Consider the following 12,819-nt stretch of genomic DNA (forward strand, 5'->3'; position numbering starts at 1 on the left):
CTTTGGGGTGTTGATCGACTTTATCTACGTTTTGATGATCATTCTGAATCCAATTCATAGTATTTTTTTCAGCTTTTTGTTGTTTATGTCTTTATTTTTTATTCAGGAAACTTATCCACATTCAAGTGTTTAAAAAAAGAATGCATGAAGCTAGAATCAAATGTTTTTGTTTACAAGCAGATACCCTGTTCTTTTGATGTTTTGTATGTTCAGATATTCATGTAACAAAATATATACAAATTAATACCTAAATAGGGACATAGTAGTATACTTCAAGTATGATGTAAAGTTCACTTAAAGAAAACTTATGAGTATACTTGCAGTATAAAACTATTAAACTAGTAGTTTACTGAGATTATACTTCAACGTGTACTAAAAATGCTACTACAAGTATTTAATTAGTAAACTATCAGTATACCTATAAGTTCACTTTTAGTATAGTTGCAGTACAAGCTAAAAATTTTGATGTAAACTAGTTGTGTACTCAAAGTTTACTACTGTTATACTTAAAGTATACTTTTATATACTAGAAAGTGGGCCAATTTAGTCCCAAGGAGTATTGAAATAGTACACTTACAAGTATACTACGAGTACACTGATATTTGTATACTTACTACATAAAGTATACTTAAAAATATAACTTGAACTTTACTTAAGTATACTTGCTAAAATAAACTTGAAGTATACTACTTTTTGGTAAGGGGTCCTATATTTACCCAGCCACTGGGATAAAAACAACCTAAATTGGGTGTAGGTTTTCACTACACAAAGGTATTTGAGATTAGGGGTTTTAATGTAATTTAAAACCCACTTCAACAATATAAACATGTCGTTCCAGACCTGTGTGACTAAAGATGAAATGAGACATGTCTCCATCTTTTGATAGAAATCATTGGGAACCAAAACTGCTCAATTACCAACATCCTAAAAAAATATATTTCTATTTGTGGTCAACACAAGAAAAGATTTATCTAAAAAGATATAAGAATTATCCCTTAATGCATGATGCCATTGTTATAATTAAATCCTTTTGATAGTGTACTATGGAAATTAATCATAACACAGCAACCTTTGTCTTTATCGCCATAGCAATAGCACGGAATCATACAAGCATGTAGAACCACACTGGAAAGCTACAAATCTTCTCAGCACAGGTCTGAATGGGATAATGCAATCCGTTTCTGAATGTTTTACATGCGTTACATATATATGGAGATCAATTCTCACAGCTACATTTGAAATGCAGAGGTAAATGGAAATCTGATTGTGACAGTGCACAGTCTTTCAGCAAAATATTCTCTCAAGAAGGAACACATCAAATATGCAGAGTAAAATGTGCAGTTTCTTTTAATCTGTTAATATTTTGTGAGTTGCTGGCCTGTTTTTATATTGAAACTAAAAGGCCTTGGCCTTAATGTGGAAGAAATCTTAACCATGAGAGCCTTTGTACATCTCTCACTGTCAGTGCAATAGCTCACTTTAAGAGTCATTTACTAAATTATGTTACATTCTCATTCATCTTTGCCCCAGCCAGCCATGCTTAGTTTGATAAAGGTGCAATCCACTTGAAGTATGTATAATTTCCTGTAATGGAACAATAATGGAAGAAGTGCTCATTCACTTCAAAGAGTCGGTTATCATTACCTTTCGTAATGTTAACTGAGATCATGCACACGTTATGGGAGGTTTGTAAGTTATTCAGGTTTGACTCACTTTTGCATATTATTTGTATGCGCAGAGCTTCTCATATTAAATTTTACTACAACATGCACTCATTTCATGAATATTTAAACACAGCAACTTAACACATAAATATATAAAAAGCATTTTCTCTGACACTTACTCCATTCATATAATTGTTTTTCAATTTAACATAAATTGCTTTTAAATTCTATGATCATAGAATCATCATACAATTTCATAGTATATTAAAACAGGCAATCTAATTATTAATTAATTGTAAAATTATTTTCCACTTAATACTGAACGTACTGCAGTGAACTTTAAGAAACTGCTGCTCAAGTGCAGTTTATTTTGCTGTGTAATTTGTTAGAGTGGTGATCCATTCCTGTCATGACAGCAAGAAGAATAATTACAGTTACAATGAGTCACTTTGGAGAATTGCTTGAGCCTTAAGTACATCCACCTGTCTTTTGAGTGGCAAGAGCACATGCTGTGATCCAGATGAAGTAAATGAGAACCGAAGATAACAAATCAGCTCCACATTCCTGATACAATACCGTGTAATCACCATCAAAGATGTGACTGCAGCAAAAATCCTAATTTAATTTGAGAAAACAATCATTTTGATTCTCCTCGGCTCATGTAGTGAAACATGTATCAATTTTAGTCTTTAATAACCTCCCAAAAGTTTTGTAGAATTGTTGACGCTGTGAAATCAGTCACAGAAATGAGAGAGATAATAATGGGGGAGCAATGACTCACTCCTGCAGAGGTAAAACCTGCGGGAATTGCATGTTAATAAAGGGCCCAATGAGACAGAAGTCTAATAGTGTATTGAGGTCCAAAAGAATGAATCAGCTAGTTATAGATCTAAACTAGACAGGTTATATGAACCATAGACATGTTTTCTGGTCGTAACGGGAAAGAGTGCAGAAGTTGATTGGTGGCCACCTTTGGATTACATGTTTTTAAAATGGCCACCTTTGGATTATATGCATTTTTTAAAATGTTTGTATGTTATATGTTATATGTTGTATATCTTGAACCAGTTTATTTTGTCTTAATATACAGTATTAAATCTTTTTTTTTTCTTTTATGGGTTGTTTATATCTCATAACATTTGATGTAACAGAATCTTTATGTTTTTATGCACTAACACAATACTGTTGGGTGAAATATGCCATAATGTAATTACTTTCAATTTGCAAGTGATGCGTAAAATGAATTTGGGAATTTGATAAAGAGGGCATTGAGTATATCAGAAAACCAATGGTCTATATCAAATACACTGAATCACACACCATGATAGAAAATAAATTACCCATTCATTTAACCAACTGTTTTTTCCCCACTATGCAGACATGCTTGTTATTTCTTTGCCACCTTTATGGAGGACTAAGAGTGACATTTAAAAAAATAAAATGACAATTTCATTTTATTTTATTTATACAATTTATGATTTAATATAAAATAAATTAATAGACATATTTAAAAAAATTTTTTTGTAAATTTACTTTTTTTTTCTTTACATTTGTCGTGAGAGTTCAAAATTGCTATTGGTTGATCACATGAAAAATATAACACTTTTATGAGGTGGAGATTTTGTTGGTGAATTGATGGTATCCTTAGGCATGCTCCGCTTTTTATATAAATCTAAAAGTAAAACTGAGAAAGAGGAGGGACAAACCTTTGGTCATTTAGGCACTGCCTCTACTCAAAGTGTGCTGGGAACTTGCAGAGGCTTTAGGGTCTTTTCTCACACGTTGTATTTTGTGTGGAGGTGGCTGAACCACATCTACATTGTCCTGTTGAAATAACCGACATCATCATGTAATGTATGGGCATGAAAGTTTTGCAGACAAAAACTAAAGACATATCGCTACATATTGTTACATAATGTACAAAGGATTTTAAATAGATATTGCATATTCTGAATAAATCTGAAAAGTACAAATGAGAGATAGGAGGGACTTACCAAAGCTCCAGTACTCCATGGGCAAAGCCTTTTCCAAGGTACTCCCCGTTGGGGTGCAGTGGGTTTGGGCGCTCTCTTTAGGGACATGATGGGCACAGCTGCTTCCCAAGGGGGCTTGTTGGGCCCAAGCACTTCTTTAGGGGACCTGGCTGGAGCAGGTGCTTTCTTGGGAGATTCAGTGGGCCCAGGTCCTCCCTCAGGGGACTTGGCCGGAGCAGGAGCTTCCTCGAAGGAGGCGGCAGGTACAGGTGCACCCTCAGGAGACCTGACCGGGACAAGTGCTCCCTCAGGGGATGCAGAGCAGACAGGTGTTCTTTCATGAGACCTGTCCGAAGCAGGTGTTTTTTTGGGGAATGCGGAACAAACAGGTGCTCCTTGGGGGGACCTAACTGGAGCAGGTGCTTCCTCAGGGGAAGCAGAGGGAGCAGGTACTCCTTTTGGGGCCTTGGCTGGTGGAGGTGGTCCCTTTGAAAGCCTTAAGGGCAAAGGTGTTAAAATGACATCCCTTGTCAGATACAGCCTCATATTTTCAGGGATTGTTTCTTTTCTCCTCAATAGGGCCTTGGCTGGAGCAGGTGCTTCCTCGGAGGTTGCAGCAGAAACAGGTGCTCCCTCAGGGGACCCGGTCAGAGCAGATGCTTCCACGGAGGCCACTGTAGGAACAGGTGCACCTGCTGAGGACCTGGCTGGAGCAGGTGCTTCCTCAGAGGACCCAGTTGGAACAGATAGTCCCTCAGGAGAACCAGAGGGAACAGGTGCTCCTTTTGGGGCCCTGGCAGGTGGAGCAGGTCCCTTTGGAGGTCTTAATGGCAAAGGTGTTAAAATGACATCCCTTGTCAGGTACTGCCTCATATTTGTAGGGATCGTTAATTTTCTCCTCAGAGCGGTCCTGGCTGGAGAAGGTGCTTCCTCGGAGGATGCAGCAGAAACAGGTGCTCCCTCAGAGGACCTGGCCAGAGCAGGTGTTTCCTCAGGGGAGGCAGTGATCACAGGTGTTCCCTCAGGGGTCCTGGCCAGAGTAGGTGTTTCTTCGGGGGACGCAGTGAGCACAGGGGCTCCCTCAGGGGACATGGCCAGAACAGGTGCTTCCTTGTGGAATGCAGTGGGCACAGGTGCTTCCTCCACTATTCCCCACCACTGGCCCGAAGGGAGATGTTCACACTCACCCTTTTCAGATGAGGAGTGTAAACGGTCTTCAACCTCCATTACTGCCCACCACCGCCCTGCGAGGAGGGCTGTAATGAGCTCATCGTGCTCATCTATGGGGATGAAGGGTTGTGTAGGCATGACTGACATGCTTAGATTTTTGGATAAGTGATGATGGTAAGACAGGTTATCCAAAACAATGTGTATAATTTTTAACAGTTGTGTGCAACAGTGAACTATCTGTGACACTCTGTAAGAAAAAGAAAAAGGGAAGAAATGAGTTGAGTAAACACATGAAACCCTAAATGCTGGTTGATTTAGTTTATTAATATTCAGATTTTTTCTTTCTTTCTTTTATTTATTTATTTATGTTTTTACAATAGGCACACACCCAGTTGCGGTCTGTCAGAGGAAGCAAAGTGCATGCACAATTAGACAGTTATAGGTTTCTGGAAAAGGCCTCGACTAATTAAACTGAAAAGTTGTGTTGGTAATCAGAGTTTTATTGGTGATAACGTATTATTAACAGTGTTGGGAAAAGTTACTTTTAAAAGTAATGCATTACAATATTGCTTTACTCCCTTAAAAAAGTAACTAATTACGTTACTTAGTTACTTTTTATGGAAAGTAATGTGTTACGTTACTTTTGAGTTATGTTTTAAATCTGGGCAGGGCTTGCTTGTTTGTTTTTAATATAAAAAAGTTCTTCTTTTACAAATGTAAAAGCCCCTTTCACAACAAAAGTGAAATGAATACACCTCAGGCTGAAGGAAATGTAAATTCATGTCTGTACACTAGTATAGGGTGCAGCTCAAACAAATTGCATGAAGAATATGACGCAGGAGAAGAAAGTTCAATACTATTCAGCAATAACAAAAATGAAACACAAATGTGTCGTTTTTGCTTAGTATGGTTGATTTGGATCATCAAAGTATTAATATTATGAGTTTGCATTTGACTGTTTTTATTCGTTTTGAGGAATACTTTACTAGTTACTTTAAAAAAGTAATCTGATTACGTAACTCGCGTTACTTATAATGCGTTGCCCCCAACACTGATTATTAGTCTATTTTACTTAGAACTATTTTAAGATGTCGTTAGATATCACTTGTGTAGTGGAACATAAATGTCATCAAATATATCAAATTCAGACCCAATAATTGTTGATTTATTAGCAAAGTTCCAGCGGACTATGAATGCGTTTTATTTTCTCATTGTACCGTAGAGACAATAATAATTTCCCACTGCTTAAACTGTCACGAAAAATATTGATCAAAAGAAAGATACTCAAATCCAAGGTGAAGAGTGTAGCTACTCACAATCAGTCGCCGACTCGCTACAAATTGGAATCTAGTTTTCTCTCGCATTTTCACTCACCGAACGTTCTAAAGAATGGCGCGTCATAATGGCCCGCCGACGTCACGACATATATAGTGCAGTCTTATTATTTTTCAAACAGTTTCCATACATTTGAACTAAAAATGCCTATCGAACCAAAGATAGAACTCACTTTTCTAGCAAAACATTTCACAGGAAGAGGTCCTGAATCATGCGGGGCTGGATTGGCAATCTGCTATATATTTATTTATTTATTTAGGCCAAATATATATGTTTTTATATTTTTATTTATTTATTTTTTTTGCAAAGAATTGGCCCATCATGCAGGGACAGTGGCCCTTGGTTTTTTATTGCATTGCTTCAACTCTGAAAATATGTGGAAATATTACGAAGTCTATAAAAAGGGCGTTAACAGAGGACCGAGATGGCATTAAATCATATTAAAATAGTCAAAAACAAAAAGTGGATCCCATTGCAAGAAACAAAACACCCTGGAACATTCTGACGAAGGCCTGTTTGGGCTGATTCACGTTGGTGTTTTTTTAAGATGTAGCCCTGTTTTACAATAAAGGATTTTTATATTCTGCCTGCTATGTGGGTGCCTGGACATGGATTTTTTTGTTTTGTTTCTTGCAATGGGATCCACTTTTTGTTTTTGACGTTTTGTTCCCTCTCTGGAGCACCCATAGTCTCGCTTGTGAGTAGCCTACCTGATGCGCCCCTGGTCAAGACTTTTTTTCTTTCATTTAAAATAGTTTTTCTAAGGCCAGTTCTGCCTGACCAGAGCAGATGCACACAAAACAGTACACTTTTAACATTTCATATTTCTAATGACATTTTTAATATTCTAAAATAAAAAAGCTTAAATATTAAAAGGCAACAATTATCATTGAAACATTTTTTTTCTAAAAAAAAGACAAAACATTTATGTCATTTGGTCATGTTCGCATAGGCTATAGGTATTTAGAAGGTTATAAATGTTTAAATACAAGAACATAACTATTCCTTACATCAACTATTTTATTCTATATTCAGTGCTATCAAGCTTTTACAAATGGAAGGGTTAAATGTTTATAGTATTGAGAGAGATTGCCAACAAAAGACCTGAGAGTCTTTTGTTTTGTTTGTGTGAAAGTGTAGAAGCTGACAAGAGTTTTTAAAGAGATATAATGAAAACAAAGTGCACTTTGAAAAGTTGAGCTCTGGTGAAGTAGTAACTGTTGATCTTGTTTTTTTCTTTCCTCTCATGGTAGAAGGTGTTTGTCGACTTTTTCGGCCTGTCTCTTAAACATTTCCAAGTAATGAAAAAAGTCTAAGATTACAAAACACCAGTGTACTGGAAGATTAGATTAATCTTTGCTCAGATATATCAGTATTAGATACTTCCAATAAGGAGCAACATTCACCTAATTGTTCATTTAACAATCCTTTCATGTCTAAAAACCTTGTAAAGGTTGTATCTGCAAACTGGAGTATCACGATGCAAGAAGTGGGCAAGAAGTAAGATAGCAGTATGTCCCTCAGCTACTTTGAGCATTGTTAAATGTTCCTTTAATAAATGACCAAAGCAAGATCAGTTCTCATAGATCAAAATCCACTGCAGGTGAAGTCAATTTATCTTTAGCAAAAAACATTTTTTGAAAAAATATATAGGCCTATACAAAGCCACTCTTGAAAAAAAGGAAGTCTGACACTTTCATGTAAATAAAGTTGTCATTAAAAATCTTACAAGAATCATTACCAGCAATTGACAATTGACTTTAAGTTAGGATACAACGTTATGCCAGTAGGTGGCGACAAGTTACCGTCTATATGAGTGAGTCATTAGAATCCCTGAAATGATTCATACAGGAACACTGATTTATTCAGAAATGAAACAAGTGATTCAATAAACGACTCTTAAATCATTTACTAATGATAAATAAAATAAAAATATTGCTATTGTGTTTTGCTTTTTTGTTTAAATTGCCTATGTTTAAGTTTAAATGAACTGTCAACAATATAGCTACAACCAGGCTACTCATTGTAGTCAGTAGGCTATAAAAACAGTAGCCTATAAAAGCATTTCATTTTGCTTTTATAATAGTGCTGTCAAAGGATTAATCACATCCGAAATAAAAGTTTTTGTTTGCATAGTATATGTGTGTGTACTGTGTACATTTATTATGTATATATTAATGCACACCCATGCATGTATATATCTAAGAAAAATATGTTACATTTATATATTAAATATATTTATATATAATATAAATTATTTGAATGTAAATAAATGCATGTAAATACATGTAAATATTTTCAAAATATATACTGTTTGTGTGTGTATTTATAATAAATATATACAGTAAACACAGATAAATTATGTAAATAAAAACTTTTATTTTGGATGCGATTAATCACGATTAATCGTTTGACAGCACTTTTTTATAATAGCACACACACAGCCGGGCATGATCATCAGGGATTTTACCGATCATCAGGGAATTAAGTTAAAATATTAATTTCATAGTTCATGCTATTTTTGCACTATATAGCTACACCACCAAAAGAATTCGTTACAACGTTATGCCAGTAGGTGGCGACAAGTTACCGTCTATATGAGTGAGTCATTAGAATCCCTGAAATGATTCATACAGGAACACTGATTTATTCAGAAATGAAACAAGTGATTCAATAAACGACTCTTAAATCATTTACTAATGATAAATAAAATAAAAATATTGCTATTGTGTTTTGCTTTTGTTTAAATTGCCTATGTTTAAGTTTAAATGAACTGTCAACAATATAGCTACAACCAGGCTACTCATTGTAGTCAGTAGGCTATAAAAACAGTAGCCTATAAAAGCATTTCATTTTGCTTTTATAATAGTGCTGTCAAAGGATTAATCACATCCGAAATAAAAGTTTTTGTTTGCATAGTATATGTGTGTGTACTGTGTACATTTATTATGTATATATTAATGCACACCCATGCATGTATATATCTAAGAAAAATATGTTACATTTATATATTAAATATATTTATATATAATATAAATTATTTGAATGTAAATAAATGCATGTAAATACATGTAAATATTTTCAAAATATATACTGTATGTGTGTGTATTTATAATAAATATATACAGTAAACACAGATAAATTATGTAAATAAAAACTTTTATTTTGGATGCGATTAATCACGATTAATCGTTTGACAGCACTTTTTTATAATAGCACACACACAGCCGGGCATGATCATCCGGGATTTTACCGATCATCAGAGAATTAAGTTAAAATATTAATTTCATAGTTCATGCTATTTTTGCACTATATAGCTACACCACCAAAAGAATTCGATGCAAATCCCAGACTGTTTCTCTTTCTTCTCACATAGGCCTATAACATGATAGACTAACTCAAGTCAACATTGTCTACATATTAGGCTACTTTAATTGTTTAACATAGGCTATATCTGTGTAATAATAAGTGAGGTAACGCTAGCATATTAGCGAGTAACAGAATATACAAAATTATTTTAAAATCTTTTTAATCTTAATCTAAGTGTTCTGTGTGATTGGCTCCTTGCTTGATTCACTTGGGTCACATATAGCCTACTAGGATGATTTGAAAAAAATCAAATAACTGCAGTGCATTTCACAATGGTCTGATGTGTCTATTGCATTTTTTTTTCTGTCTACCCGAAGCCAGATAATATTAGCCTACATTTTATATAGTTTATTCAACTTCTGTCTGCCTGATAAAAGATAAAACACGTATATTGGACCTGGATCTTGTTTTAAATGACAGAATAATCTCACTCACTCGCTGTGATCTGACAGGTTAAGCCATACTCAATTACCACAGATCTGCTGAATTTCATTGTTATGCTCTGCTTTCTTGCAATTCAATTGCATTTCCTCAGCGCTATGTTTCCATGGTACTACAGAGGCAAATGATTAGGTGCAGATGTGAATCATTTCTAGCATTGGTGTTTCTCAGTCTGCACACATTCAGTGCCTGTTTAGGGTGCATTAAATGTATCCATGGAGACAAATGCAACAGGTGCAAATCCCTTGTTTGTGTGAGCTGAGGGATCTTCCTGAACATCCTCTGCTGATTTGGCTTTGTTGGAATTGTCTTGAAATTGTCCTTTTAATAGCAAGCCCTTGCAAGAGGCCTCTAATTCTAAGCGGGCTGAAACAGGGATCGCTGGAAGAAGAACTCCACCAGTGGATTGAGAGTGGTTTTAATTCGTTCTAATTTACATTTGAGAAGGGTAGAGTGCAAACACAAATACTCAGGTGAAATATAATAATTGCTGTACTTTTCTGTACTCTCTGGTCTTTGTCATTTATTGTTAAATGGTCAAGTGCTGACGAGACTCTTTGTTGAAATATCTAGCATCTTAATGGATGTTCCACAGTTCAGTGGTTTTATCATGGTTTTATCAGCTGTTTGGACTCTTATTCATGTAAACACAGCATTTACACATGTATAATGTAAAATGTTGAAAGCTGTCTGTATGAACAGCGAAATAATACGTCCGGGATCAAGTTTACAGGGTTTCAAGAAGGCCTGGGTTAACAAATTCAAGCCTGAAAAGCCCATTACTCAGTATTTTTGCCAAAAGGCTGCAGGTTATTTAATGGACATTTAGGAGACATGAACATAGGATGTGCTTTAGAGGAAGCACAAAGGCAGTTATAAACCTGTAAGAAAAAGGGCTCTTTGCCCTTAAAAAAGGATCACAAGAAGACATGCAGGGTTTAACCTCTCAAGGTATTACACAACAGTTTATGCAATGCAGCTTGCAATGTCTCGCCACTCTTCAGCAGGTACAGAGCTCATGCAAGATTAAAAGAGCCTGTAGTTTGGCTAAAGTCTCATCCCAAATGAATTTTGTACTTAGGGGTCAAAATCTGGTTAAAGCTTATGCTGCTTAGGGTTGCTGAGACTGCTTTTTTCTGTTTTGCTTATAAGGACGGTTTGGGCTTTTGGATATTTTATGCTCATTTATCTGTACTTTTTACATTATTTAAATTTGAGGTCCCAGAGATCCCAGTATGAGGACCTATTCAAGACCCATTAGACACCTATTATATAAGCATTTACCTCTGTCGGACCATAATCACAATTTTAATATCTTTTTTTATTTTAATATCCATTAAGTATGTTGCTTATATTTAGGATCAATTTGGGCCAGTTTTACAGATAATTGTAAAAAAAAAAAAAAAAAAAACCTAGACACTAAAAACACTTACACTAGTTAGTCTATGTTCACCCATCAGAGAATTGCATTTGAAAAATATTATAATCCTTTTTTTATTTTAGAGAGAACACATATTACCAAATTTACAGATCTAATCAAATTCACAAATCTAATAAGATTAGGAAAAGTCAACCAAGGGCCAGGATGTTTCTTTGTTTTAGTGTCTGAGAGAAAAAGGAAAATGTTCAACAATGGTGGCAAACATATTAAAGAAATAGTTCACCAAATTAAAATTTGCTGAAAAGTCAAAGATTAGAAAAAGGCAACCAAGGGCCAGGAAGTTTCATTCAAAGTTCAGATGTACTGATGAAGAATTGTTGTATATATTATAAAAATATAACTGTGTGCTTTGAAAACATTAGCTATATTAAAATCACAGCTAGGTCTATTATTATATTTCTTCTCTTTTGACTGGTTTAAGGCATCCTCAGACAAATATTTCTTGGCTTGTATATGAAGATGAATGTATATTTTGAATGTGCTGCTATTGAAATATTCTCTCACCTGTGGCAGGAATATAAAGTACATTGATGATTGATTCACATATGCAAATCAGCATAAAAGAAAGCCAGCCATAAAAATTATTCAGCATCACTTTCTGATTATTATTATGAACTTGGTTTGAACTTCATTTAAGTTACAAAACAGTAGCTGTTTTAATCAGGCTGCAAGTGATTCAGCAGTATTGTTAATCTTTAGCCGGTTGAGACATTTATAATGTTCATACTTGTATTTCCTATTTTCATTTATGTCAAATGGCACTTAAGATGAAGAGGCGACATTACAGACAGGCAATCTTTGCGCACATATCCACCTCAGTTAAAGGAAATGGGTGTGTGACCCTGTCTGGCCCCCAGACAATTTTTTTAAATCCCCATCAGTCTCTGAATATGCTGTTCTGCATGACCACACTAGCCTATTCTTGGCTGAGCTGAACTGTTCATTGCTTTACTTCTGCCACGATAAAACATACCAGAGCTTTGCCAGCAAAGTAATGGCAGGTGTTATCCTAAATGTATTATGAGAGGTCAAAAGGGTTTTACTACGAGGGCACTAACCACACATTTTGTACATTCATTGATATCTTTTCAAATCAAAGGTGAAATATTATGACTATCTGTCAAGCCAAGTTGAGCAAAAACTGAAATGAAGACAAGATGACATGTGATCCATCTATATGAATATAATTCATAAAAAAGCCATGAAAAATTTCAAGTGACAGTGATGAATTAACAGTGGAAGAAAGACCCCTGGAGTGCTTATTTGGCTCACCTTCAACTGATGTCAAGCTTGTTCTCAGAGTAATAAAACACTTAATTGTGATAAGATAAGATGTTAATACAAAATCACATTATGAGAAATAATATTGCATTTGTGAGACATAAAGTCACATTGTGAGATATAAAGTCACACTTGTGAAATATAA

General features: G+C 35.1%; 1 protein-coding gene across 1 annotated transcript; it reads right to left on the reverse strand.

The window, feature by feature from the left end:
• Positions 1-3,380: 3,380 nt before the first annotated feature.
• On the reverse strand, positions 3,381-4,954 carry LOC107590669 (skin secretory protein xP2-like). The gene is made up of 2 exons (XM_016279570.1): positions 3,659-4,954; positions 3,381-3,488 (listed from the first exon to the last, which is right to left on the reverse strand). Exons 1-2 carry the CDS (start codon positions 4,952-4,954, stop codon positions 3,381-3,383), a joined length of 1,404 nt encoding a protein of 467 aa, XP_016135056.1.
• Between the last annotated feature and the right edge of the window lie 7,865 nt (positions 4,955-12,819).

Source organism: Sinocyclocheilus grahami, unplaced genomic scaffold (genome assembly GCF_001515645.1).
Source record: "Sinocyclocheilus grahami isolate Dianchi unplaced genomic scaffold, SAMN03320097.WGS_v1.1 scaffold131.1, whole genome shotgun sequence".
In the NCBI taxonomy this organism is placed as follows: domain Eukaryota; kingdom Metazoa; phylum Chordata; class Actinopteri; order Cypriniformes; family Cyprinidae; genus Sinocyclocheilus; species Sinocyclocheilus grahami.